Here is a 25510-nt window from a genome sequence, read left to right as displayed (position 1 = left end):
TAAGTGTATTTATTATAAAAAGTTAGATAACATTCAAGTACTCAAACATCAAAGTAGATTTCCATATAAAAGAAGTTTAGCAGCTGTGATCTGACACTATGAAAGTATGAAATGAAATACCCAGAATATTGTACACAGATGATAGAAAGAGCCCCTATAAAGTATTAACAGTCTTCGTCATGTAAAATGAGAGACCCAAAGAAAAAGCAAAAGCAAGAGACGCGGCGATGAGGACGAATCTACCCTCTAGCAGCAAACTTTTCATTTGTGGTCTTGTACATTTCATCGATCACAGTCTGTCAGATGAGGAAAGAGACCGTGTTAATAACAAAATGGCAGTAGATTTTTAAGCTTAATAGATGTTTCAGTACGCAATTGAGTTTTTGTATTACCTGGTAGTATTTTAGCAATTGAGGCCTCTTCTTTTTGTAGGTTGGCGTAAGAAGATCGCGTTCCATGTCAAACGGCACTGGGTCTAGATGAATCGCCTTGATGATCTCGAACCCTTTCATCTGCAAAATCCAACACAAAAAAAAAATTAAAATGAAATAAAAACAGACAACAAAGAATCAAAAACAGACAACTCAAATGTAATAAAAACAAGGAGTAACCTTTTTCTCTTTGGCCATTTTCACAAGTTCTCCAAGTACGAATTCCTTTGCCTTTTCATTTTGACAGAGAGCGTTGTAGTCACCGCTTACACCGTTTTCAGCAGCCCAGTGTTCAAGGATATGCTGGTTTGGATTGGCGACTGCGACTAGGAATGACTCAAAGCTGTTTCCATACACCCACACCTGATAAAATTTGATGAAAAGGCGAGGAAGATTGTGATTATCTGTAGACGAGAATCTACCAAAAACCTATGTGAGAGAGAAGACTACAAATCTGTAGCTCTACTTACGGAATCAACAGCTTGTACTTCACCGTAGATGTTTTCTATGTTCTCGACCGCAACGTACTCTCCTTGTGAGAGTTTGAAAATATTCTTCTTCCTGTCAATGATCTTCATGCTTCCATTTGGTTGCCACTCACCGACATCACCTGAGTATGAAAAGAAGGGTGTGAGAACTGAGAAAGAACTCTCCGGATTACAAATACCGATATTCTAAGTTTCTAACTAATTTAACATTAATTGAATCCAGCTTCACAGAAAGAATACCTGTGTGCAGCCATCCATCAATGAGAACCTCTTTTGTGAGATCTTCACGTTTGTAGTATCCAGAGAAAAGAGTCTTTCCTCGAATGCAGATTTCACCACGTGGTTTACTTGCAAGAGCGTCATATTCCATCTCAGGGACAGATTCAAGGCGTACATCAACGTTTGGCACTGGCGGACCAACTGTGCCGAGCATGTCCAGCCTGTCTGGCAGCGAGACAAAAGATCCAGCACAGCTTTCGGTAAGACCTACATAGGAACAATCATACAGAGAGAAAACAGTCAAGTTATCACATTCTCTGATAATGTGGGATCAATATATCAACACTTTAGTAGGCAAAGACCCATGTGGAGACTCAACTAAAAACTTGTTCGAATAGAAAAATAGTTCATTTGGTTCTCACACTCAAGGTAATTGATGTGAAATAGCTCGTTTATGCAGTTCATTAGTATCTAAAGAATTCAGTATAATGAAAGGTTACCGTATCCTTGTAGAACATGACAGCATGCCACCACTCTCAGAAATGACTCTACATGACTAGCGAGAGGAGCAGCTCCAGATAAAATAATCCTCACATTGCCTCCGAGTCCTTGTTTAACCTGAATGAGAAAGCAATAGAAATAATTGCTACGAAATTTCACAGGGAAGAGTGGTAGCCTCTTCAGATGTGTACCAACTAGTGAAGAACTTTCCTACCTTGCTGAACACATATTTGTCACAAATTGGCGAGGCCTCCACATGAGACTGTCCCTTCCTCATATGTCCAAATTTACTGCGAATGTTAGAGTGTGTTAGAACTAATAACGATAGGTGAAACAGATAAGCAAAGAGAATTCTGACTTACTAGGAAAATGCAGAATCAAACAGCAACTTTTTCAAGAATCCACCATCAGCAAGCTTTTTCTGAAGACCTGTTAGACATAATAAGTCAATGTAATGAAACACGGTTAAGTCGTAATCAGTGATATGAAATTAAGAAGAAAGATTAGGATATACAGAATTAGAAAATGCGACATCCACCAAAGAAGAAAGAATGAAAGCTTAACAGAAGTATTCTTGGAATTGAGAATACTATTTACATTTGTGTGTTTAACGTGGTACAAATGTAAAAGCTCAGAGTCTTTTGGGATAAACAGATAATAAAGTGAGGAAATGAAAATACTTGGGACATATGATATGTCAACATCTTACCCGAGTATACTCTATCCAGGACACGAGGTACAGCACAGAAAATAGTTGGTTTAAGCTCACCAAGGTCTTCTATCAACAATTTGACATCCTGAGGAGACAACCCAGAGAAAGTTAAAGTACCAAACTCAAAACTGGTTTAAATAATAATCTTTGAGCTGTACTGACCCCACGCCAGAAGCCAATTGCAGCACCATGTTGAATAAAACACTCCTCGATAACCCGGTCAAAGATGTGAGCAAGAGGAAGATAAGAAAGAAACACATCTTTCACGGACAACTATTGATTTGCACAGCCAAAAAGAAAATCGATTAAGACCAAAGCCAGGTACAGTGGGAACTTAAAGATTGCACTACTTTGTGAATAATGACAAATGCATGAAAGCAAGAAGGAAACTCACGGCCTCGTTAGCGCTTTTCAGTAGACGGATCACTCCAGCGATTAGAGTAACAATACTTTCGTTCGATATCATCACTCCCTTAGGGTCACCAGTGGTTCCACTAGTATACATAATCGTGCAAATGTCACTTTTTTTTTTGATGGGGAGATCATATTCCTTTCCTTCACCCTGCCAAAAAATTCACGATGGAGAGTAAAAACATGGTAAGCATAGATAATAGACCACTTCACAGAATCAGTTAAAATAAAAGCAGATGATAAGTCTCATACCAGCTTCAAAAATTCATCCCAAGCATATATAACCAACCCAAAATTTTCAGCTTCTTCTTTTTGTTCACGTGAGACACTACCGAAGCTCACAACAGCTGTACTTATAATCAAGCAAAATTGATCATAAGCATCATATGTTAAAGGCCAAACGGGAATAACACAAAAAAGAATTACTCACTTTTCATGTATTCTGTCGACTTTGGGCATGTCTTAAACAACTGATAATGAAAAGGAAAAGGAAGTGATGAAAAAAAGTTCCACAAAGTTGTTAAATTTTTGGTCACGGTCATTAATACATAAAAGTGATAAATATACATTTTAACATTAGAGATGTACTCTTACAGTACCTCAGAGATCTTCTTCTCTTCCACAAAGACAATTGAAACTTCTGAATGGCAAATAATGAATTCCACAGCACCAGCACCTATACAGTAACACGCAGCAAAAATGAAAAATCAACTAGCTAAAAATATTGTGGCATCCCACTGGATATCGACTGTTGCATTTATCCTTCAGGTAGGAAAATACTGAAAAAGACATACCTAGTGTATCATATAGCGGAACACAATAGAATCCATGTGCATTACAGGCCTAAATCAAAATTTCACAGTCAGTCTCAAACAAAAAACAAAATCAATAGTATCATATCATGATCCAGCCACTAAATTACCTCCATGCTTATAATCCACTCAGGAGAATTGGCACCATAGATACCACATTTTGCTTCCTAAAATCCCACACACATCAGCAAACACAAGATTAAGCAACTATGAAACTAATCACATTGTAAGCAGGAAACAAAAAAAAAAAAGGAAATAATGAGACTAAAGATAAGATATAAGAAAGGAAAAGAACGGATCTCACATCTTTAACTCCACAAGCTCGGAGAGAATTTCCAAGTTTAATGACAATGTCATAGACTTCTTGGTATGTTTGCCACACATACTTACCCGGCTGAGAAGAACGAAACAAAACAAGTGAATATAAATCCTTAATAACATTCACAAAAACCAAAATAAAATAAAAAAGAAACAGCAACAACACCTTTCCATCTACAATCTCGCGGCGTCCAAGCATTGGATTGTTTGGGTACTTCTCAACCGCCATGCTGCAAACAGAAAAAAGGAAAATGTCAAACCAAACAAATAGCACCAAAAATACATGCAACAACAAAATCAATCACACGCCACTCAAAACAATGTTTAATATAGACAAAAATCATTGACAAACAAATTCTATTATCTATCGATCGATTACTCTTAGAGCTCTTAAGTAGATCTGCTTATAATGATCCGCAAAGCTTAAACACTACTACTTCACAGAACAATTTCAAAACAAAAACGATTTAAGTCAGAGCAATTTCTACGATCAGTCAACGAATCGGAGAATGGAACTCATGCTGCATGACCAATCTCCGATAGCTAAAATAAATATCTCACCGGAAAACATCCCAACAGCTATCCATTCCTTGGATCGGCTCGGGGAAGCCGTCTTTAGCGAAGATACTGCGGTACACAGGTCCAACTGAAGGTCTACCATCGGTACCTTCTTTGCCTTCTTCAACCTGGAATATGTATTTCTTCTGCTCCGCCATGATCGATGATCGAACCAACTAGTCAACCAGAAACTTCTTCTTCTTCTTGAGAGAGAGAGAGAGAGAGAGGGGAAGGAAGGAAGTGTGAGGAAATAGGGTCCACGCGGCTTTTGGCAGATCGGAGGAGAAGAAGTTAATACGCCTACTACGATTGTGATTGGTTGCTCTTCTCTGACCATAAAAAAAGTCAAAATTTTCAATATTTCAACCTTTTTAATGGGCTTTTTTAGTATTAAGCCCATTATAGTCAATATTATCCATATGGAAATCTATATTTTTTTAGCTAATAATTTAGATTTTATTACTAAGATATCTCAACAAGAAAATAAAAAGTGTTAGATTTTAGAGTTTATCATATAAATCTACAATAATTAATAAATTGATAAGAATCTGCTTAATTCAGTGTAAGTGTGGACACAATTAACTGGTTGACACCTATTCATTTTGCAAATTTTTATTATAATCTTATATATAAGTTTAAATTATAATTTGTTTTTCGACCGTTAACAATTTTTTGCGGGTAAACAATCATCGATATGTGGAATACAAGTAATTAGTAAATAGAACGGAATAAACGATCCGTGTTATCACTTTTTATGCTCTTTATATTACTTTATCGTATTATTGATTTGCGTAAGTGCGTTCTATTATTGTCTGTTGATAATTAACGAGGCCGAATATGAAATTACAAAAATCCGCATTTTACAAACCAAATCATGGATGATATTTACTTGTAGAAAGCAAATCAGCTAACAAAGTAATGTACCTAAACTCTAAATCACTGGAATACTTATCTTGTGGTCTCCCCATTCTTAGATGATATAAGAGTGGAGGGAAAAAAGGAATAGTATCTCATAGAATTGGAGGGTTATTGGCGGGAAAATGTCGATAAAGTCCCTGCTGGTATATATAATAATAACACACACTCGTATTTAAGTTTTTTTTTGTTAGTAATCGCGACTAGATCCTTCTTTCTCCCCGACAAACCCTTGTGTGCTTATATATTTAAGCTTCTTCTTCACCTTCATTTCTCCCAAAGTACTTCTCTCTCTCTCGGCGCCTTCGTTTTTATCTATGTCTTAAAAAGTGACAACTTTTAGGGATTTCACAAGTCTGAACCGATACACCCTGGTACTTTCGATTTTATGTATTGCGAAGAATCTAGGGTTTTATTTTATTTTATTTTAGGGAATATCTTGTTTTAATCCAATTTCATGTTCTTAATTGGTGATTGCAGCTGGAAAATTTTGTGAGGAGTGATTGCGGAAATGGCATCGGGTGGTTTCGAGGATGATGAGGCTGAGGGAACTGTAACGATCAATGAGTTTATCGAACAAATGGATGCTGAAGAGCTGGTTAGTTATTGAATTCTCTTTTCCCCCATCAAATCAATTTTACATGATTCTTGATTTGGGGGTTTTGCTGAAGCCTTAAAATTTGAAATCCCTTGTATCCAAAAATTGAATTGCGACCTTAAAGTGACATCCTTTTCGTTGAATCGGAATGGGTTATTATTGTACCAGTCTCGAGCTTCTTGCTTACTAGTTATGATTGTGTGTCATGTGTGGGTCTCTTCATCTGTTTCTATCAATTCAGTAGTGTGTGTCTGTGTATGTGTGTGTTTCTGTGTTTAAGATCATTCATTAATTGCTTATGTGATTGATTGGTGTGAAGGCAGCGGATTTGGTGTTGGGTGGAGATGAGGGAGATGAGTGTACTTACCCCAAGGGTTACATGAAAAGACAAGCTATTTTCTCATGCATTACATGTACACCAGATGGGAATGCTGGAATCTGCATTGCTTGTTGCTTATCTTGTCATGATGGCCATGAGGTAATATTATGTAGCCAGATTATGTGTCTTTGAATTTAGCTTCAATGTGTTTATTGGTTTCCTAATGGTTTGAACATTGTTGTTCTGGTTATGAAGCTTCTGGAGCTGTGGACTAAGAGGAATTTTCGATGTGATTGTGGGAACTCCAAGTTTGGAACTTTAGCGTGTAAGTTTCTCCCTAGCAAAGATGTAGAAAACTCTGAGAATTCTTACAACCATAATTTCAAAGGCTTGTACTGCACTTGCGACCTACCTTACCCTGACCCAAATGTGGAAGAACAAGTTGAGATGATACAGTGTTGTCTCTGTGAGGATTGGTTTCACGAGGAGCATCTCGGTTTCAAATCTTCAGACAGTGTTGGTAGCCAGGTCTGTGGCCAGTGCTCAATCTTGTTTACGATTGACTTTTATTTTGCTTGGCTTTTTAGTTCAGTTTCTTATGTGATTATAACAGATTCCAAGAGATGAAGAAGGCGAGCCGATCTATGAGGACTTCATTTGTCAAAACTGCTCCCCAGTTTGTTCGTTTCTGACACTTTATCCTGAGAAATTGTGGGTTGCTGCTCAAGTAGATTCCACTGGCTGTGCTAATGCTTGTTCAGAGACAATTGAGTCAAACAAAACCAACATGGATGCGGAAGCCGGCCAGCTAGAGAACGGTACTGAAGCAGAGAAATCTGTTATGCGGAAATGTTCTGAGAAGATCAGTGAACCTGAACCTGGCCATCTTGGCAATAGTTCTGAAGCAGAGAAATCTGTTGTGGGAAAATGTTCTGAGAAGATGAATGACTCTGAACCCGGCCAGCCTGAGACTAGTACTACTGAAACCGAGAAATCTGTTGTGCAAAACGGTTCTGACAAGAACGACGACACTGAACCCGTTGCTGCGGCTGGTTGTGCTATTGGGACGAATCTAAACTCGTGTCCTGATTTTGAGAAGAAACCTTTGTTTTTGTCCAAAAACTGGAGGAACATCCTATGCAGATGCGAAAAGTGCGTTGAGATGTATAACCAGAGAAAGGTAAGCTATTTACTTGATGCAGAGGATACTATAGTTGAGTACGAGAAGAAGGCGAAGGAGAAAAGAACAGAGAAACTGGAGAAACAAGAAGGTGAAGCACTTGATCTGTTGAATAATCTCGACCACGTAGCCAAAGTTGAAATCCTTCACGGTATCAAAGACTTCAAAGATGAATTGAAGGGTTTACTGGTATATATCGTCACCTCTATTAAAATATATGATTACATTTTTCAGGAACTCTCATCTAAAGAGTCTTTTTTGTTTTTGTTCTTGTAGGAGTCTGGTAGTAGTGGGCCGTCAAAGGCGATAACAGCTGCAGATATCGAGCAAATGTTTTCAAATCTGAAAAACAAACGCAAAAGGATGGAGTGAGGGAGTTAAAGGTAGTAAATCTCTTTTTCCATCTCATGGTAACTTTCTTTAGATATGTTGTTTCGTTAGTTTGGAATGGGGAGTGAGGAGGTTTCTCGTTCCTCTGCTCTGGTCTATCTTTATTTTCGAAGTTATGCAAAAAAACTTTTTTTTACTTTAGTGTATGAAGTTTGTAGCTCGAGTGTAACAGTCGACTATTTATATATAAACTAATAGTTCTTCTAGAACTACTATTAATTCCAATCTTCTTCAACTGGTTTTGCATTAATTTGGAATGACAAAGAAAGATACCCAACCCATGAAGAAAAATAAACACTATTTATCATACTGTGAATCGGAAGTGCTCTCAACATGCAAAATGTGAGAGATTTTTTTATGTCTTGTATTACTATACCCCAATGTCAAAACAACTCAAAACCGAGAGATTTGAAGTAAGGATCAAAGTAACAATTACAGTCTTCTGAGCTTCTCCAAATCAGAAAGATCCTTTTGCCACCGACGACTACCCCTTACGGCAAACAAAGGAAGTCTACACTTTTCTCAATCTCATATGTCCTTGGTCAGAGTGTTGGAGATTCTATAACGATCTCCCCACTTGAGCATGCATACCCCTTTGTAACTCAAGAAGGTCCGTCAGGAAGAGCTGTAGCTGTAGTACCTCCTAGAAGAAGGAAAAACTATCATAAATTGGGCGATATAAAGTACTAACATTTTTGGGGCTTCGGAAAACCAAAAGACATAAATATTACTACCTGACCAAAAAACACAAATTTGTTTGCCAGAAAATGAAAACCAAATGTACTTTCACCTCAGTTATTGGTTTTTTCTTGTCTACATGGGTTATTGTAGTTTTAATAAGAATATTGGGATCAAAGTTGGAAGCTCGTGAGTCGTGGCCCCTTGAAGAAGAGTAAGTAACGACAACCCCCGTGACACCGCCACGTACTTGTCGTCCTTTTGTAAGTTTCCACGAAGTTTCCTTCATGTTCATATATTGATAAGAAGAATTTGATGCAATCCAATCAATTATTATATGACGCGTAGTGCTTAATGATAGGATCATCTGATAAGATCGTTTATTAATGACATACATTTACGTCTACATGTAGACTATGATGAATTATTTTGTGATCGTATGTTATTATTATAAGAATATAAATGAAAATAATTATGGTATCACATCACTATCGCACACTTATGCAAACGATGTACCCATTACAACGGTTTCAAACTGTATATCGTGCAGTCTTACGAGAGTGTTTGAAAATTCGTCTAATGGCTATAGTTTTTATTGGTTTTCATTTGAGATTAGAAACCGGTTTTGTTGGTTTTTGGTCCGTAAAATCCGGAGAGAATAATTCAAAAGAAATGGGTTTGACATTGTTTGAAACAGATCATACTATGAATGATTGGATTCTATTAATTGATTGAATTCCTGAGGGAAAAGAATATGAATGTATCTACAACCACAAGCTAATTAACATGTAACACTTATTTAATGAGATGGAGTAGATGAGTTTTATATTCGAATTAAAGTAAACTATTTTTGTGATTATTGAATCTAACGACGTTTATAAAAAAAAAAAATATAAACAGGACAGGTTGGTGGTTGGTATAAATGTGAGATTGCCAGGTTTTAACACGGTTTTGGTTTGGTTTGAAGACACCAACTAACCAGAAAGAACATGTACTTGCGTTTTTATGTCCTCTCCATTCTAAAAAGTAGTAAAGTACAATGTCCACTATAATTTTACGTTTTGGTCTGTTTGATGATTGAAATTAAAATTTTAGATGCGTGCATGAACAATTCATACGTAACCCACATAGGACATTAGATGAATTGGTAGGTTTTTAGCTAGTATATATGAACTTCGATTAACTTATAACCTAATTATTATTTTTTGTCGATTATAATACACGAGAGGAAAGAAAGAAAAAAAGAATACGACGTAATTTTCTATCAAAGATCTTATAACAACTCGCAAATCAGATTGAAAGATCTGAAAGGTCACGATTCGTCAGCTTAATTAGTTAAGCTATCGCCGTTAATGTTGTTACTAATCTCGCTATCACCATTAGTTGAAGACATCTAATCTATGACTACATAATTTATTAGCTTATTGCAGTGGATGTGATCATTAGGGTTTCAGTTTCTTTTACAAAATCTTGCAGTGGAGTAAGTACTATACTTTTTTTTTTTCTTAAAATTGAATAAATAGAAATCAATTTCATTTCATTTTCTTATATACGGTTCAGTTCATCATCTAAATTAAAATTTTATATATATGGTCAATTAAGCTAAATTGAAATTAGCATCATCATAACCGAATAACAAACTTTTGGTTGGTCGAATTTATAAGCAAATAAAAATAAAGATATGCTATAGTCCATAAAAAATTGAATCCAACAGATCAGCATCCTTAGGATGAGTCATCCATCTATCATTAAATAGAAAACACACAACATTATATATAAACTCAACATCACACATTTGATCCATACAACTCTTCAAGCTTCCATCAACTTGACCCACACAGAAGAAAAAAAAAAGAGAAGAAGAAAGACTTTTTTTCTTGGGCATTTCCCAAGTTTTCTTTTTTCTTTCTCAAACTTTTTTTGTGGGTATTTCCCAAAAAAGAAACTTTTTTTTTTGTTCTTGTTACATATACTTTTAAATTTATAAGAATGGGAAACTGTATGATGGGGGGAAACAACATTGCAAAGATGGTTCAAGAAGAAGAAGAAGTAATGAAGAAAGATTACAAGAGAAAGGATCGTAAAGTAAAGATTGTTTTGAGAAGAGATGAGTTAGAGAAACTCATTCTCTTCCAGCTAAACGCTGGTGGCAACGTTGAAGGCAAAGGAGAAACAACTTTGGCTTCTTTCGGAGATTTTCTCAGGGAGTTAGAGGCAGAGAGATCTGCTGGAGAAGCGGCTGCTAAGGCGGCTGAGGAAGAGGAGGAGTCTCGCCGGACATGTCGCAAGTGGAGGCCGTCGTTGGAAAGAATCACTGAATGGCCTGAAGAGACACTTTCGTAATCACTTTCTTTAATTCTCATTTTTATTTTTTTCATCTTAGAGAGCTTCTAAATTTTCGTTTTATTTTATTTTTCTTATTAAAATAGGATTTTTCTGTTGGGGAGTTTGCTCTTTTGCTGATTTTTTTTTCCCTTTTTTACCGAGGGATATTTTTTCACCTGAGAATTGTTTTGTCTCAGAGTGTTTCAAATCAGCAAAGGCTTATTTACCCTAGAGAAAATCCAAAGAAACAACGAAATTATGTATTTTTATTTTCGTCTTTCATGTAAGGTTCTATTTGTCAACATAAATAAATTAGTAGTTTAGTATAAATTTGTTTTGTTGCTTCAAAAGTTAGTAGTGTTCATATGATCACAATCCATTTTTCATTTTACCAACGTGGTGCAGATCAATTTAGGGATTTAACTACGTGATACATACATAGATTCAGTTTTAGTTACCACAGAAAAAGCTTCGAAATATTTTTATGCCATTTAGAAAACTGGAAGTATGCACTGATCATGATATTTGAAAATTCGATTTGGTTTGCATCAAATTGATTTGCGATTAGAGAAAAGCGTATGCGTTAGGGTCCCATAATACTAAAAAAGTGTGAGTAGTTGATTGTCAATTCTAATTTACATTAAGCTTTTCGTTGAAACCTACCCACAACCACAACAATCAACGCATAACTGTTACAAGAATAAATTAATAAGTCCTACAACAATTATCAAAATCATCAAAATTATACTACTATCTACCTGTAACGAATGACCCAGCTGATCTGTCATCTTGTCTCGTTGGACATGTAGAAACAGAGAGTAGATGATCAAATTAATATTAATCTCTCTGTTTTGTCAAACTTATCAAATAAATTTCAATCGTTATGGTTTACCTTTTCAGTAAAAATCAATATTATATCAATAAACAATAATATCGTAATAAAGACTATATGTTTTTGATAGATCAGTTTTAACTTTTAACTTTAACTATACAATTTTGTATTCTAAAAAAAAACCAATCGTCTCTATTTCTTTTTGGTTTAAACGTAAATACATTATCTCTATAAATTGTAGTTTGTGTAAAGAAATGTTATCGTAACTTAACAAATGATATAGTGATAATAGGGTAATGGATGAACTTGGCTTCACTAGTCTGTTGACTCTGTTCAATCAACTTATCTCCACCATGCCTTTGGAATAACTCATGGTTTGGTATACGTCCTCTGCTTTGTTTCTGTATTTCCCGTTTCTTTTCTTTTTTTGGCTTCTTTCAATCTTTTTTGCCTTGGAATATACTACTGTCAAACTTTTGTTACATTATTTATCAGACAACAACAAACTATTTCACAAAACCCTGTTACTTCTATGAATATATCAAAAATATTGTACTACACTAAAACTACAAAATAAATTCAAAAACTAAGCTTATAACTATTCCAGCAGCCATTTCATTGTCGCTCAGTATTACAACCAACCATTACCATATAGACTTGAAGCTGATGAACAGGAACGTGTGCGATCTGATCCACAAGGTGCTCTAAGTCGAAAACGCTGTCGTTTTTGTATTTTGACAGTAGCCTGTGAGCTTCCTGCTTTGTCATCTTGATCTTAACCCTCACGACCTTTTCATCCCTTTCAACCATATTCAAACTCGCTTTCTCCTCCAGAGCCATCTCCTTTGGTTCGAGTTTGTGATCATCATCAAACCTCACCGTCTTCTTCGGCTCGATAATCTTATTATTCTCTAACTGAAACCTCACAACCTTACGTGGCTTAGCCAGAGTCTTTTTCTTCTGTTCATCTTCTTCGTCTTCTGTTTCGAACCTCAGCGACTTGTCGATCCTCTTGGCTCTATCCAAGCACCGAGACTTTTTGGTCGACTCTACTGAAATCTCTGAGCCATTCAGAGGCAACGTTATGTCTAAGTCCTCTCTGTAAATAGGTTTCGCTTCTAGAACGTTTTCGTACCTTTCTTGAAGTCTGTTGAAGCATTTTGATAAAGAATCCATCATTCTTCTTCTTCTTCTTCTTGATCTTCTCTATTAGCAAAGAGAGAGAGAGAGAGAGAGAGAGAGAGAGAGAGAGAGAGAGACTTTTATGTTATCTTGAAAGTTCTTTTTACTATATATTGAAATATTGAAATGGGGCAGGGTATTATATAGGCGACCAACTTTATACCATATATCAAGAGACACGTAGTGGAGTGTGCTTTGGGGTAAGAAGATGACGACACTTTGCCGTGGGATACTAGCATTTAATTTATTCGTATATTTGTTTGCTTTGCTATGCAAAAAGTGTAATCAGAACCATCTTTTACGTTAATTATATATATCATGCATGTATATAATCAATTACAAAAAAAAATAGCAAGTTCAATTGATTTCACAGTAGATGTTGAGTTAAGCAGAGAACATCGATGATTTCCAACGATCATATAAGTATTTGAGTATTATTGCTCATGAGATTGCAGTTAAAACTTACAAGTCATATGGTCCAATGATTTTAAGGTAAACCAAGGAAAAGTGACGATATGATGCATCATTAATCAGTCAAAAAGCTTTACCATGACTTTTTAAAAGTTTAATCTCATTTGCTGCTTTTATGATCCGAGAATGACATTTGAGTAAATTGTCACATTTATCCAATTTTCATAACTATCTATCAGAATAATCAACTACCATACGTTAGTTCTTATATACTATTTAAACATTTTTTTTTTGAACTTTCCCAAGTAAATATGGTGCCGTGCCTCTAGGGGTATTCTGTATGACTTAGTCTAACTTCAAAAAAAAAAAACCGTAATAATTGAAGAATATCCACAAAACTAAAAAGAAATTAAACAAATACGAAAAACAAGTGTTTGTCACAGATTCCTTGTGTAATTTTGGCGTAAGGTCACGTTCGACCATATCAACTATTTACAACGTTCTATGTAGGTCAAGTTTTAGTATGCACATAAATAGACACGATCTTGGTCATTACTCAAAATTGGAAGATAAATAGGATTAAGGCACAGTCACACAAGACACAACCCATATCTTCCCTTACTAGAAAGTCCAAATCCTCTATTATTGTTTTCTCAATAAGTAGAAGCGATGGTTTCTAGACGGTGAGGATTTCGTTTCTCAAAATCTTTTAAAAAAGGAGGTTACATTTGATTACGAAAATACCAAATTTGTGAAGTGTATCCATGCATTTTTTTGGTAATCAATATAGTAACAAATAACATATACACATTCAGATTTTGATTTTTTTTTTGATGGGTATGATATCAAGAGAATAAGGAAACCATATAATTAAATTCAGGAGAATGTACACCAATTCCAGCGATATATAAAAACGTCTATGGACTTGAAAAGTAACTTATCGTACTCATCAATCATCATATATATACTCATTGCCTTCTTCTACATTAGAGTTTTCAAGTTGAGTTGCTTATGCAATGGCAAACCTATCTCCACCGGTTCGAGTATTTATTTTCTTTCTCTCTTCCGAAGTTTTTGCATCACACCTTTAAGAGTTTGCTAATCATTTTTTTTTTGTGTGTCACAACTGTAGACTTGCGTTCTGAGAGTTGGACTCAAATGTTGCAAAGGTTGCCAGGCAAAAGCAAAGAGAAAAATGCTAAGTGTCTCTGGTAATAAATCGCACTATGGTGAATATTGTTAAAGCTATATCGTTGTTAAATAAGAAATATGCTCATTTTTAGCTATTTTGGAAACAGGGGTGAGTGCAGTTGAGTATAACGTAGAACAAGGGCTATTGACAGTCTTAGGTGACGTCAACCCAACAACATTGCTTGATAAGCTTACCAAATGGGGCAAAAAAGCAGAGCTGGTCTCTCATCTCGGAGACAACACTTCCCATGTTCCTAGAACCCGGAACAAAACCGAAATCATACAATGGAGAAGAAGGAGAAAAGACCAACAAAGTGTTGTCTTTATTAGAAGATCTAGGAGATTACGAGATCGAGTTAAATGGAAAGTTAACATTTGTGTAATATTCTCCTATTGATAAATAAGTAGATTTACCATTATTGAATATGTAAAGAACTTGTTAGACAAGTTATATCTCTTGTATATAAATATAAGCCTAGAGACTAATGAATAAAACGAGAGAAAACTATTTCACAAAAAAAAAAATTATTAAAAAAAAAAAAAAGTTTAGATTTTTTGTTTTCACACACACGTGAGTGTGTTGTCTTGTGTGGCCATGATTTGGCTGGTGGTGGTGACTATGAATATTATTAACCAAGACGTATGGTGGTGTTCGGCCTATTAGCCAAGTGAAAAAAAAAGAAAAAAAAAGAATGGTGTTTGTCTCTTGATTTGGGCACAATAGCACGTTTTTGTGCTACTTTACCTATCGTCATGTGGTTTCTTTATTTTACTTCGACGGAACCACGACGATGACTTCGCCGGATACGATGCTGATCCGGCGATGATAAATTCAAATTCGACCACGACTACACAAGTTTCTTTATGAACAAGAAGTTCGAAGAACGATCTAAACTTGTAATTTTGAAATCAATGGAGTATACATTCTCCACCGAATCGATGACCTTATGGCGAGGTATAACGCCATTGATAACTCTATAGTGAGTATGAAGACAGTGAAGATGATGTGATGATGATTGTCCAATCTCATACGTGTTAGCACGTGTGAGCTTGCGGGAGGGTATTAGAAGATCTAGGAGATTACGAGATCGAGTTAAATGGAAAGTTAACATTTGTGTAATATTCTCCTATTGCTAAATAAATAGATTTACCATTATTGAATATGTAAAGAACTTGTTAGACAAGTTATATCTCTTAAAGTTATATCTCTTGTATATAAATATAAGCCTAGAGGCTAATGAATAAAATGAGAGAAACTATTTCACTACTAAGATTTTTTCCAAATCTATCAGTCTTCTTATGTGCTTTGGGAAAAGAAGTTGTAAATCAAAGGTGGAGCCTTTTGCGCCGATCCCAAATTGGCACCATCCAGGCGTAGGGGCTGAAAACGGCAGTCACACTCCCTTAATCAACGTTGGTGCACCTCCAATGGTGTATCCTCCTCCTCGAGCAATGCCTGGTTTTGCAACACCCATACCATACCCACCTCCTTGGTTTGGTGCAAGACCACCACCACAATCATACACTGGTGGAATGTTCCGGTCAGTTCCACCACAGTCCCCACCATATTTTCAGTTAAGACCCACGGAGTTTCCACCTATGTGGTCAACTCTAGGCTGCGTTACCCGCACCACTGAACATTATTCTCTCGGATGATACATTCAATATGCTTTGTTCCTTTCTCTTATTCAAATGCTACGTAATAAGATGACGACAGAATATTTTTTTAACATGTATTCCAAACATTTTCGTTAAAAGGCAAATATATCGAAAGAACCAAAGGACTATAATTCTTTTTATATAATTTACTTATTTTTTAAAAAAATAAAAATGGCAAAATCTTTTTTAACATGCATCCGAAACATGTTAATTATTAGTTAAATTAGGTTGATATCCGATACCAACAATTAGCAAATCTTATTGGGAAATTAGTATATTTTATCACAAAAAAATTATTAGAATTATTTTTATTATAGAACAGTATGTATTAGGGTGGATTATTTAATTAGTAGTGTGCGTAGACAAATAGAGAGAAACAAAGGAGTGGATAATTAAATGCTCATCAAGAAAACGCGTTGAAAAGCTTATCAAACTTTGGTGGATTACGAACCATCCCAAAAAGATTTTTTTGCGCTTGACTCAGTCATGATTTTATAGTCTCTCTACCCTTTGTCCATCAAACACTCATATTTGAAGGGACATATCTTACTTTAACCAAAACAAAAAAAAACAAAAAAAATTCTTTAGATGATTTAAACGATCACAAACAAAAATTGGAGTCTGATAACTTACGGATGGGTGTAAGTAACTTGTCAGTGTAATGGTGTCACGGTGAATGATTATGCGACTGCCCAATTGCAATTTAAAGATTATAATTCCGTTATTTTGTAAACAATACTGAAAATACATAAAAGAAAAACAATTAGCAAATTTTTCCATTCTACACATTTTTTGTTCTTTTCTTTATGTTTTAGGTACTCATAAAACTCAAAACCAAAACATACAATTGTGATTTGTGGTGGTCTAGTGGTAAGGAAGAATTGGGGAAATGTTGGAAGGAACTAACCCATGTTCGATCCATCCTCAAAACAAAAATTATGGTTGTGTGGGAAGTCTGACGGTTGGGCCTTGGCCCAATTGGTTTACCTGGTAATCAGAAATGTAGGCGGCCTGATTACCCTTGGTATTAGTCGAAAAGCATTCCAAACTCAGGACAAACAGTGTGATGGTCCTTCGGGGAGAAGTCCATTCTAAAGTACTTCCATGCGTTTCTACAGAGACTGACTAGATCAGCCAATAGGGTTTATAAAAAAAAAAAAAAAAAAAACGATTGTGATTTGTGTGTCAAAGAAAAAACAAAAGATTCCTAGTTTGTTTTTTTTTTGGTAGAGAGGAATATTATTCGACATAAATTAACCATTGGGAGAGGGCTTTTTAAAGTAGGTCATATGCTTAAATGGGCCTAACGACCGTAATGTGGCCCACCTTTAAAGAAGGTTCGAAAAAGTCTTAAAACAGAGAAATTTCCGGTCGGCGTCTAAAAACATTCTCCTTTGGGTACGACTAACTCCGGACGAGAGCGAAAGATCGAGAGAAAGAAGAAGATGAACGTTGTTCAAGGTTTGAAGAGGATCCCTCGCATCAAATTCCCACAGCGACATCTCAACCCTTCAGGTTTTTTTTTTATCACCTCCAAAAAAAATCCGATGCTGAATCTTATATCGTTCTTCGTGTTTGCGCTCCATGATTTTTTTTAATCTATCTTCGATTCGACAATTTTGTGTACGGGTTTCATCTTCACGAATCAGATATGAGATAGTATATGTTTGTATCCTCGATCTGTTCCCGTAGGAATCGTTTAGTGTTCTAGATACACAAGATTTGTTTAGCCACTTAAATCGAATCCTTTGTCTGTTATCAATTTTTTTGAATCAAATCTGAAATCATTGTAGATGTTGTTATGTTTTTTTAGCTTTGGTTTGGGGAATATGATCTGTTTGTTGATAGAAGTCTTCATGAACTTTGAGATTTTACTTGCTGGCATTAAGAGTTTGTTTTTGTGAATTTTGCAGTTTCGGAGGGAAAGACTCAGGTGGTGGCAAATGAAGCAGATACATCATTATTCTTCTCCAGTTTGAACGTTCCTAAGACTATAGGCGGGAAGGCATCATCCCAGCCTAAGCGTACTCCAGTTTCAAACGAAGAGATGGAAGCCATTTTGGTTAGTACTAACTTACTTCATGGACCTATTTATAAACACTTTGATTAAGCCTTACACATTTTGACAGTTTATGTTTCATTGCAAGTTTGCAACATTTCATATTTACTTCTTTTTTGAGTTCAACACGTAACCAACTACTAAGTTTATGGACCAAAAAGAAAAAAAAAAACGAATTTCGAGTTTCTTTCAATCTTTAGCATATGATAATATTGTTCTGTTTCTAACTTCTTCTCTTTTTTCTGCAAATTTTCACAGTTGGGAGGCTGCCTCTGATCATTCAACATGATCTATTGATTAGAAATGGTGGACCTCCTCTCATCTTTACCATTTACAGAGAATATACTCTATAGTCAAGTAACTGATATGGTTGGTTGAATGTTTACAACAACCAATCACACAATAAAACAACTTTGTTGCAGTTTTAACTTCTTTACTGAATCCTCATTGATATTGAGTGCATTCTAATTCCTGCTATGTTTTATGCTTGAATTCATCGTTTATTCATATCTTATATCACATGATGAAGATCTTTTTGAACAAGTCAGAGATCTCGTAGCCTAGACGCAAAGAGGGTACGTTACATATACATTCACAGGAACTTACATACAGAGAAGAAGGGAAAGATCACTTATGGTGCTGCCTCCTCCTTTTGCATCTGTTCGATAAGAGGCTCAAGGATACAAGACTTTGGATTCTTACCCGGTGGACCCTTCTCTCTTCGTTCAAGCTCTTCAAGCCTGAATGTAATGAGACGGTCCCAGTTTCCTCCTTCGAACAAGACACCAGCTTTTCCATCAGTGATTCTCTGCACAATCCCACAATACATGTGATACGGACTGTTCTGGTTCTTAACTATAGCAATCATCCCCGGCATGAGAAGTGGTAGCTCTGGCGCTTTTGGTTTCTTATCTGCAGCAACTGCGGATACATCACTTCCTCGTTTTGTTGGTGGTGGTGTGGGTGGAGGTGGTGGGTTTTTCTCAATGAAGGTTTGCAATCCCTTTTCGCCACCAGGAAACCCTCCTGTGAGACCCATCATTTCTTTCTCAAAACCGTCTTCAGGTACTTTAAATGACAAGGTGGTGTCATCGCTCTTTTTCTCTGTCTCGTTCTCAGCCTTTGATGTCTCTTGTTCCTCTTCAATGTTCCTCTTGAGCTCCTTCTCAATACCTTTCTCTCCGTTGCATAAACCTCTTCCTCCCATCACTTCCCATAGATTGAACTTACCCATGGCCTTTACTTGATGAACGTTTGTTTGCTGCTGCTTTGGAAGCGGGAACATCGACCGGTTTGGAGTTGAGAATTGATTGGTTTGGCCTAGAAATTTTGATCCGTGAATCGGAGTTCTCATGGTCGGTATAGTGATGGAAGAAGTCGCCATAATTTTCTTTTCGTCTGGTAGAGTAGTTTACAGCTGCTGACTAAGAAAGAGGGGGAGATAGGAAGAAGGAGAAGAAAGGAAGAAGGAACCAAGCGTGTGTGATTCGCTTGTTATAATGACCACATATCCTGATTTCAGTTAGATGAGTCCTTCTATCTATTTAACACGTAACCGGAGGAAGCGTAGTAACAGTTGGGCTTTGTCATATGTTCAAAGTTCAAACTGGACCAATGTATTATGGGCCTAAACTAAATATATTGCTAATGTGTTTTTTGTGATTAAAACTAATAATTGCTAATAATGTGGTTTGTTTGATTAATTAAGGAAAAAGGCTGCAAGAACAAGATAAAGCATATAGGTCAACGACATTAATAATTGGAATCCCATACTCCCAAATCATCATCATTACCCCATGCATCCACTTTTGTCTTAGGCTGTCCTTCACACTCATCGGTATCACCAAACTTATTAGTAGTTGGCAACATATTAAAAAAAAAAATGTTCAATACGAAAAAAAACACTTTGCCATTATTTGTTTACTTTTACAAATTTAAAAACAGTATTTTAGATATGTAAAAGCATAATAAGATAGAATCAAGATACTATAATAATTGTAATTAAACTATCTAAGTTATCGGAAGACCAGGTTTATCTCATACATTTTCCTTAATTAAATAAAGTTTTTGACATTGTAGAATCTATAACAATGCCCCCATGTGGGGGTAGAGCTGGCTGGCAGAAGTAACCTGGGGGTACAAGCGTCTTTTCTTACCATCGTCTTGCTTGGAGCAGCCAAAGCACCTAACCAAAAAAAAACACACTTTCCCTTAAAAACAGAAATCACAAATTTTTTTTTCTGAGTTCGTTAAAAAAAATTAATTCGTCTTCAACCTCTCTCTCTCTCATTCGATCAGGTAGGTAGGTACAAACAAGTTCTGCTGTCGATCTTTTCGTCATTTTTGATTTCTACTTTTTTTTTTCAGAGTTTCTACTATTATTGGTGCTTTCAAGGTTTTTTTATTGCTTTCGTGGTTTAGGGTTTCCAATTTTTGGGTTTTCTTCTCTGCTTATTCCCAGAAAATTCGATCCTGTAACTTTTGATTTTTGAGAGCTTATGATAAACTTCACAAGAGTTCTTTTTTTTTTTTTTTGCAGAAACTTTGAAGATTAACAAATTTGATCTGTGAAGTAGGATTATTAAAAGTTGGGTCAGCAGTGAAAGATAGATAGGATACAAAGGTATGTTTGTTTCTTTCTTGTAATGATACTTCTTGATTTAGTTGTATGATAAACAATAAGCAATTAAGCATACTACTGAGTACTGAGAGACATGTCACTTAGCGAGATTTAAGAGTTCATGGGATGCTAGAATTCATATAGCCTGATTGCTTCATATCAGAATCTAAGATTAGATCATGCTTAGATGAGTTTTATCAATGACTTTTTTTATAGTCTTTGTCAAGATTGCTATGTAAATATGTGGACAAAAACTGTGGTGTTTGTTGACTTCTTTTGAGGAATCAAGTTTTGTGTTTTTTTTATCACAATGGAACACTGATGTGCATTCACGGATTTAGTGAATCTATAAGCTCTGATAGTAATCTGTTGTTTCATTTTGAATGAAGGAACTCTTGCTGTACGCTTTCATTCATCATCTTGTGGAAGGTTCTGAATTCGTTTCATAAGCCCAAAATTTCAGATTCATGGGTGATGGTACTCCTAGGAAGTTAAACATATTACCTGATTACTTTAGTGCTCCTAGTCCCACCACGGTATCTTCTCAAGACAATACTCCATCATCTTCGCAGCAAAAGGACGATCTTTCTCTGAGGTAACTTGTTAGCACATCGATATGCTAGAATGGGAATCTTTGAGCTGACATTGATTGTATTTTTGGATGCTTTGCTTTAGAGTAGGTCTCATAGCCAGTCACGTACTCGTAGAAATTTGAAAAGAGCAGCACTTATGTTGAACTTGTTCACTCTTCGCCGGCTGCCTTGGGTTTCAGACGGTCAAGATAAGGTTCCATTCTCACACCTTTCTTCTTTGTTTTTGATTCACCCCGTCACGTCAAAGTTTGAGATTTTTCTCTCATTTGCAGGTAGAGCTATCAGCAGCGGAGTTAGAATCACTTAGAGCAGAACTTTCTGATTTGGAAGAAAGAGAATCTTACCTCAAAGCTCAGTAAGTCATAATCCTCAAATTGTTCCATACTCAGATCATAACCGGTTGTTTTACTTTCTTCTTTCTACCCTTCCATAGGTTGGAACATGTGGATGAAGTCTTGCGCTCTGCCCGTTTATCTGGCTATTTGTTTATCCGAAGTGTAGGCTCTTACTCTGAATTACTCATATTATTGATCCATAAGACCCAGAATTAGCCTATCTTATATCACAAATTTGCTTTTTTTGTTTGTTTGACTTCAGCGTTGGGCAGCTCTTCCTGGTGAGCCAGCACCAATAGATGATACAGAAGTAGACGACTGGCTTCCTCGGTTTGTCGTCCTTCAAGGCCCTTGTCTTTTCTTCCACTTATTGTCAACAGGTGAATTAAGTTTCAACTTTTACAATCTTGTTTCAATTTACAGTTTTCTTGTATTGTCTCTTGAAACTCTCCATTGCAGATTTAAGCCCTCAAGATTCGACATTACTGGCAGATATTGTAGAAGTTGGTTCGTTACCTAGCTACACTAGGGAATTCGATGAAACCCATCATTGCTTTTACATCTTAACCCGTCAAGGTCTAAGATTTGAGTGCTCAAGCACCTCTAAAATACAGGTGAACCAACTACATATACATCTTAACACACAGATTTTGTTGTTGAGAGATCCTACAGCATTTGAACGCGACCATTTTACGGTTTTGCATGATTTTAGGTTGATTCGTGGTTGTCACTATTGCGCCTCGATTGCAAGTTTGAACCAGAAGAAAAGTTACCAAACGGATCAAGCAAAGCTCTATAATAAAATTGCTCTGTATAGTTTTCATTTCTATGTATATAAAATGCTTACTTTAGATCTAGACTTGTAGTAGAATTCACGTCAATGAAAGGTTCTTTTACTAAACTGGTGATTACAATATTTTTAGCTGCTAAAGACGTTGGATTATATTCGTTTCTTGAATAGGCAATAAAACTAGTTGGAAAAAGAGTGATTAGATAGGCAATAAATCCTGACCCTTTAAGTCCTTCTCTGATCCGACCCAACCAAACCAACACTGACCCATGCCAGTTCGATTGAAACATGCTGGTATAAAATCCTCCAACAGGTTCTCATTTCAGAGGCACCTAGTTTTTCACACAACTCATCTCAGTCCTCTCGCATTTGAGAGATGAACTCCCAAATCTGCAGATCTGCTTCTAGAGCAGCCAGGTCTCTTCTTTCTTCAGCCAAGAATGCTCGTTTCTTATCAGGTACGTAAATTTTCTCTCTGCTTCTCTCTTTTTTTGTGGTTCTTTTTTTTTTTCCCTGAAAATGTGATAAACTTCATGGGAGGATATATGTAGATAGATGCGTCAAATAAAATCTGAATCTACCTTCGGTTTTCTTCGTCTTCTCGATTGAATCGAATCGAATCAGTGATCTGTTGAATCTTTTACATGATATTACATGTGTTCCTATCATCCCAAGAAAAGGAAATTTATTGTTATCTGAACATGACACTTATGTGGCTGGTTCTATAGAGATATTCTTGTGAGGGAATCCTTCATGTTAACACATTTTATGTGAAAATATTGGATAAACAAATTTAGACTCTCATATTCAGGTTTCTGTCTCATGATTGATTTGCCTACCTAAGATTATAATTTAGAATTCCAAAAATATAATTTTAGATCTGTTGCTTTTTCGTATTCCCATATCAACATAAGTCCCAACATATTTCATTGACATTTTGACATTGGTTATATGTTTCAGAAGGCCGAGCTGTTGGTGCAGCAACAGTGGTGTATGCGTCTGGAAAAGTCCCTCAGTATGCATCCAGCTTTGGAAAATCGAGTTCTGGCTTCAACTCTAAGAGCTGGATTACCGGACTCCTCGCTCTTCCTGCTGCAGGTTTTACATACTGTTTCACGAATATATGACAACACTCAAATTTTCACCTTGGTAGCACAATAAAACGTAATTACATTTCAACATTTTGACTCGAAAACAATGTCAAGTTTTTTTCTGAATTGGTAATTGCTTTTGAACTATATACCTGCAAGACTTATAGCTGATGAGTTGTTTTGTTTCTACAGAAACTTACTCTTACTCGTGTTTTACTTAGATTTGATGACTAACACAGCTTATTCATTTTGCTTCCTTCTGTTTTAGCCTTCATGCTCCAAGATCAGGAAGTTCTTGCTGCAGAGGTAATCCTATATCCTTATCTTGAGGTTATCCCTGGTTTCTCTGTCTAATTATATATATATATATATATATATATATATATATATATCTGTTTTAATTAGATGGAACGCACTTTCATCGCTATCAAACCTGATGGAGTGCAGCGAGGACTGGTAAATAGATAGGCGGATTTGCATGTTATTGTTTATTGATCTCAGGTGTTACTTCTTTATTAAGATGAATAGATGATCAAAGGTTCTTTAACTTCATGGTTCTCTCACCAGGTATCGGAAATCGTTTCCCGGTTCGAACGCAAAGGATACAAGCTAGTTGGTATCAAAGTCATGGTTCCTTCGAAGGGTTTTGCGCAGAAGCATTACCATGATCTAAAGGAGAGACCATTCTTCAACGGCTTGTGTAACTTCCTTAGCTCAGGCCCTGTTGTTGCCATGGTAAGGAAGCAACTCTCACATGAACTTTTGAAACCATAAACAGACTTGGTTTGTGGTTTAGGTCTCATATCCCAAAAACATTGGTTTAGGTTTGGGAAGGTGAAGGAGTGATTAGATACGGACGTAAACTGATTGGAGCCACAGATCCTCAGAAATCTGAACCTGGAACTATCCGAGGCGATCTCGCAGTTGTTGTTGGAAGGTACATTATATATATTCTGCATTTTATATGATTGTGTTTGAATTGTATTCTCAGAGTTTATAGATTTGGTTTGTTGGTTTATTGGGAAATTGCAGGAACATAATCCATGGAAGCGATGGACCAGAGACAGCTAAAGACGAGATCAGCTTGTGGTTTAAGCCTGAAGAACTCGTTTCTTACACCAGCAATGCTGAGAAGTGGATCTACGGCCAGAACTGAACTAATCCTAATTTCTCCCTTTTATCAGCCGTTAAATCAGAATTAAATAATCACTGAACAAAATGATTTTGACGATGTATTGTCCCAAAATCATGATGATCCTGAGTCAATATTATTACACCAAACGAAGACATTCATTGTATCACAAATTCACAATTTTCAAATTTCGAAACTAGTAAACTACTTTGTGAATCAGCTTTTCCAAAGCAATAAATCAAACTCAAACTGATCCAAACTGAGTAGATGACCGCTGGCCAAAACGATCAAGACTCCGGCTTAGTAGGCGAACACTGATGCTTGGTCCGAAACCATCGATTATTGAAAAAGAAATTGGATAGATCCAATTAATGTAGTGATCAGTCAATTTTGCTGAGACTGTTAGAAAATGAAGTTCGAAGTGAAAAGTTTGGCCTACAAAATTTCATATTTTTTATTTTTTTATTTGTATTAGTAGAGTACTATTATATAATGAATTATATGTTTAAAAAGAAGATGAACCCACATAAAACTTGAGAACTTGTACTAAAATTTTATATGAAAAGACTTTTTTAATCCCTTCTTGACTATTTTGGAAGTACATGATTTTCTGTTGTAGACTTTATAATAAATTATGGGTGAACATTTTTGTTAGGATATTGTAACATTCAAATTAAATTCATTGATATTATGAAATTTCAAATTATTAGGAATATAGTTTAACAGTTTCCTTTTCAAAATTTTCACCAATAAAATATTT

The 25510-nt window shown here is 36.0% G+C and overlaps 7 protein-coding genes, 1 long non-coding RNA gene and 1 pseudogene across 15 annotated transcripts; 5 read left to right on the top strand and 4 right to left on the bottom strand.

The window, feature by feature from the left end:
- Nucleotides 1-38: 38 nt before the first annotated feature.
- On the bottom strand, nt 39-4797 carry LOC104717907 (long chain acyl-CoA synthetase 4). The gene is made up of 19 exons (XM_010435554.3): nt 4454-4797; nt 4059-4122; nt 3879-3968; nt 3685-3741; nt 3557-3605; nt 3362-3438; nt 3193-3232; nt 3015-3109; nt 2746-2913; nt 2514-2624; nt 2349-2436; nt 2002-2068; nt 1854-1929; nt 1639-1756; nt 1160-1405; nt 902-1041; nt 612-794; nt 393-512; nt 39-296 (listed from the first exon to the last, which is right to left on the bottom strand). Exons 1-19 carry the CDS (start codon nt 4606-4608, stop codon nt 240-242), a joined length of 2001 nt encoding a protein of 666 aa, XP_010433856.2. The 5' UTR covers nt 4609-4797; the 3' UTR covers nt 39-239.
- Nucleotides 4798-5383: 586 nt separating this feature from the next.
- On the top strand, nt 5384-8087 carry LOC104717906 (uncharacterized). Its single transcript, XM_010435551.3, has 6 exons — nt 5384-5739; nt 5846-5963; nt 6283-6441; nt 6538-6810; nt 6896-7651; nt 7739-8087. The coding sequence occupies exons 2-6, from the start codon at nt 5877-5879 to the stop codon at nt 7832-7834; spliced, it is 1371 nt and encodes a 456-aa protein (XP_010433853.2). The 5' UTR covers nt 5384-5739; nt 5846-5876; the 3' UTR covers nt 7835-8087.
- LOC104717905 (uncharacterized) lies at nt 7957-8719 on the bottom strand. The gene is made up of 2 exons (XR_756315.3): nt 8587-8719; nt 7957-8495 (listed from the first exon to the last, which is right to left on the bottom strand). It is a non-coding gene; the product is annotated as an uncharacterized LOC104717905 (long non-coding RNA).
- Nucleotides 8720-10326: 1607 nt separating this feature from the next.
- Nucleotides 10327-11185, top strand: LOC104717904 (uncharacterized). Its single transcript, XM_010435550.3, has one exon. The coding sequence runs from the start codon at nt 10520-10522 to the stop codon at nt 10871-10873; it is 354 nt and encodes a 117-aa protein (XP_010433852.1). The 5' UTR covers nt 10327-10519; the 3' UTR covers nt 10874-11185.
- A 915-nt stretch (nt 11186-12100) lies between these two features.
- On the bottom strand, nt 12101-13001 carry LOC104717903 (uncharacterized). The gene has a single exon (XM_087470687.1). The coding sequence runs from the start codon at nt 12864-12866 to the stop codon at nt 12303-12305; it is 564 nt and encodes a 187-aa protein (XP_087326813.1). The 5' UTR covers nt 12867-13001; the 3' UTR covers nt 12101-12302.
- Nucleotides 13002-14265: 1264 nt separating this feature from the next.
- On the top strand, nt 14266-16127 carry LOC104720152 (heavy metal-associated isoprenylated plant protein 42-like; annotated as a pseudogene).
- Nucleotides 16128-17396: 1269 nt separating this feature from the next.
- Nucleotides 17397-18681, top strand: LOC104717901 (uncharacterized). Its single transcript, XM_010435546.3, has 3 exons — nt 17397-17645; nt 18044-18192; nt 18448-18681. Exons 1-3 carry the CDS (start codon nt 17576-17578, stop codon nt 18463-18465), a joined length of 237 nt encoding a protein of 78 aa, XP_010433848.1. The 5' UTR covers nt 17397-17575; the 3' UTR covers nt 18466-18681.
- LOC104717902 (NAD(P)H-quinone oxidoreductase subunit S, chloroplastic) lies at nt 18669-19573 on the bottom strand. The gene has a single exon (XM_010435547.3). It carries the CDS (start codon nt 19571-19573, stop codon nt 18821-18823), a length of 753 nt encoding a protein of 250 aa, XP_010433849.1. The 3' UTR covers nt 18669-18820.
- A 655-nt stretch (nt 19574-20228) lies between these two features.
- On the top strand, nt 20229-24966 carry LOC104717900 (uncharacterized). 8 transcript variants are annotated; one of them, XM_010435542.2, is made up of 16 exons: nt 20363-20487; nt 20729-20812; nt 21199-21404; nt 21490-21595; nt 21675-21757; nt 21836-21899; nt 22000-22117; nt 22197-22351; nt 22450-22505; nt 22924-22985; nt 23488-23625; nt 23887-23924; nt 24024-24074; nt 24186-24353; nt 24443-24555; nt 24651-24966. In XM_010435542.2, the coding sequence occupies exons 3-16, from the start codon at nt 21277-21279 to the stop codon at nt 24772-24774; spliced, it is 1404 nt and encodes a 467-aa protein (XP_010433844.2). In that variant the 5' UTR covers nt 20363-20487; nt 20729-20812; nt 21199-21276; the 3' UTR covers nt 24775-24966. The 8 variants fall into 8 exon arrangements, with proteins under 8 accessions (XP_010433845.1, XP_087326808.1, XP_087326811.1 ...); XM_010435543.2 differs by lacking the exons at nt 22924-22985; nt 23488-23625; nt 23887-23924; ... (2 more) ...; nt 24443-24555; nt 24651-24966 and having other exon boundaries at nt 20229-20491; nt 22450-22638; XM_087470682.1 differs by lacking the exons at nt 22924-22985; nt 23488-23625; nt 23887-23924; ... (2 more) ...; nt 24443-24555; nt 24651-24966 and having other exon boundaries at nt 20362-20491; nt 21273-21404; nt 22450-22638.
- Nucleotides 24967-25510: the final 544 nt, after the last annotated feature.

Source organism: Camelina sativa, chromosome 10 (genome assembly GCF_030686135.1).
Source record: "Camelina sativa cultivar CO46 ecotype springtype chromosome 10, ASM3068613v1".
NCBI lineage: Eukaryota > Viridiplantae > Streptophyta > Magnoliopsida > Brassicales > Brassicaceae > Camelina > Camelina sativa.
Note: the sequence above shows the minus strand (reverse complement) of the source record. Positions and strands in the feature narration are given on the sequence as shown.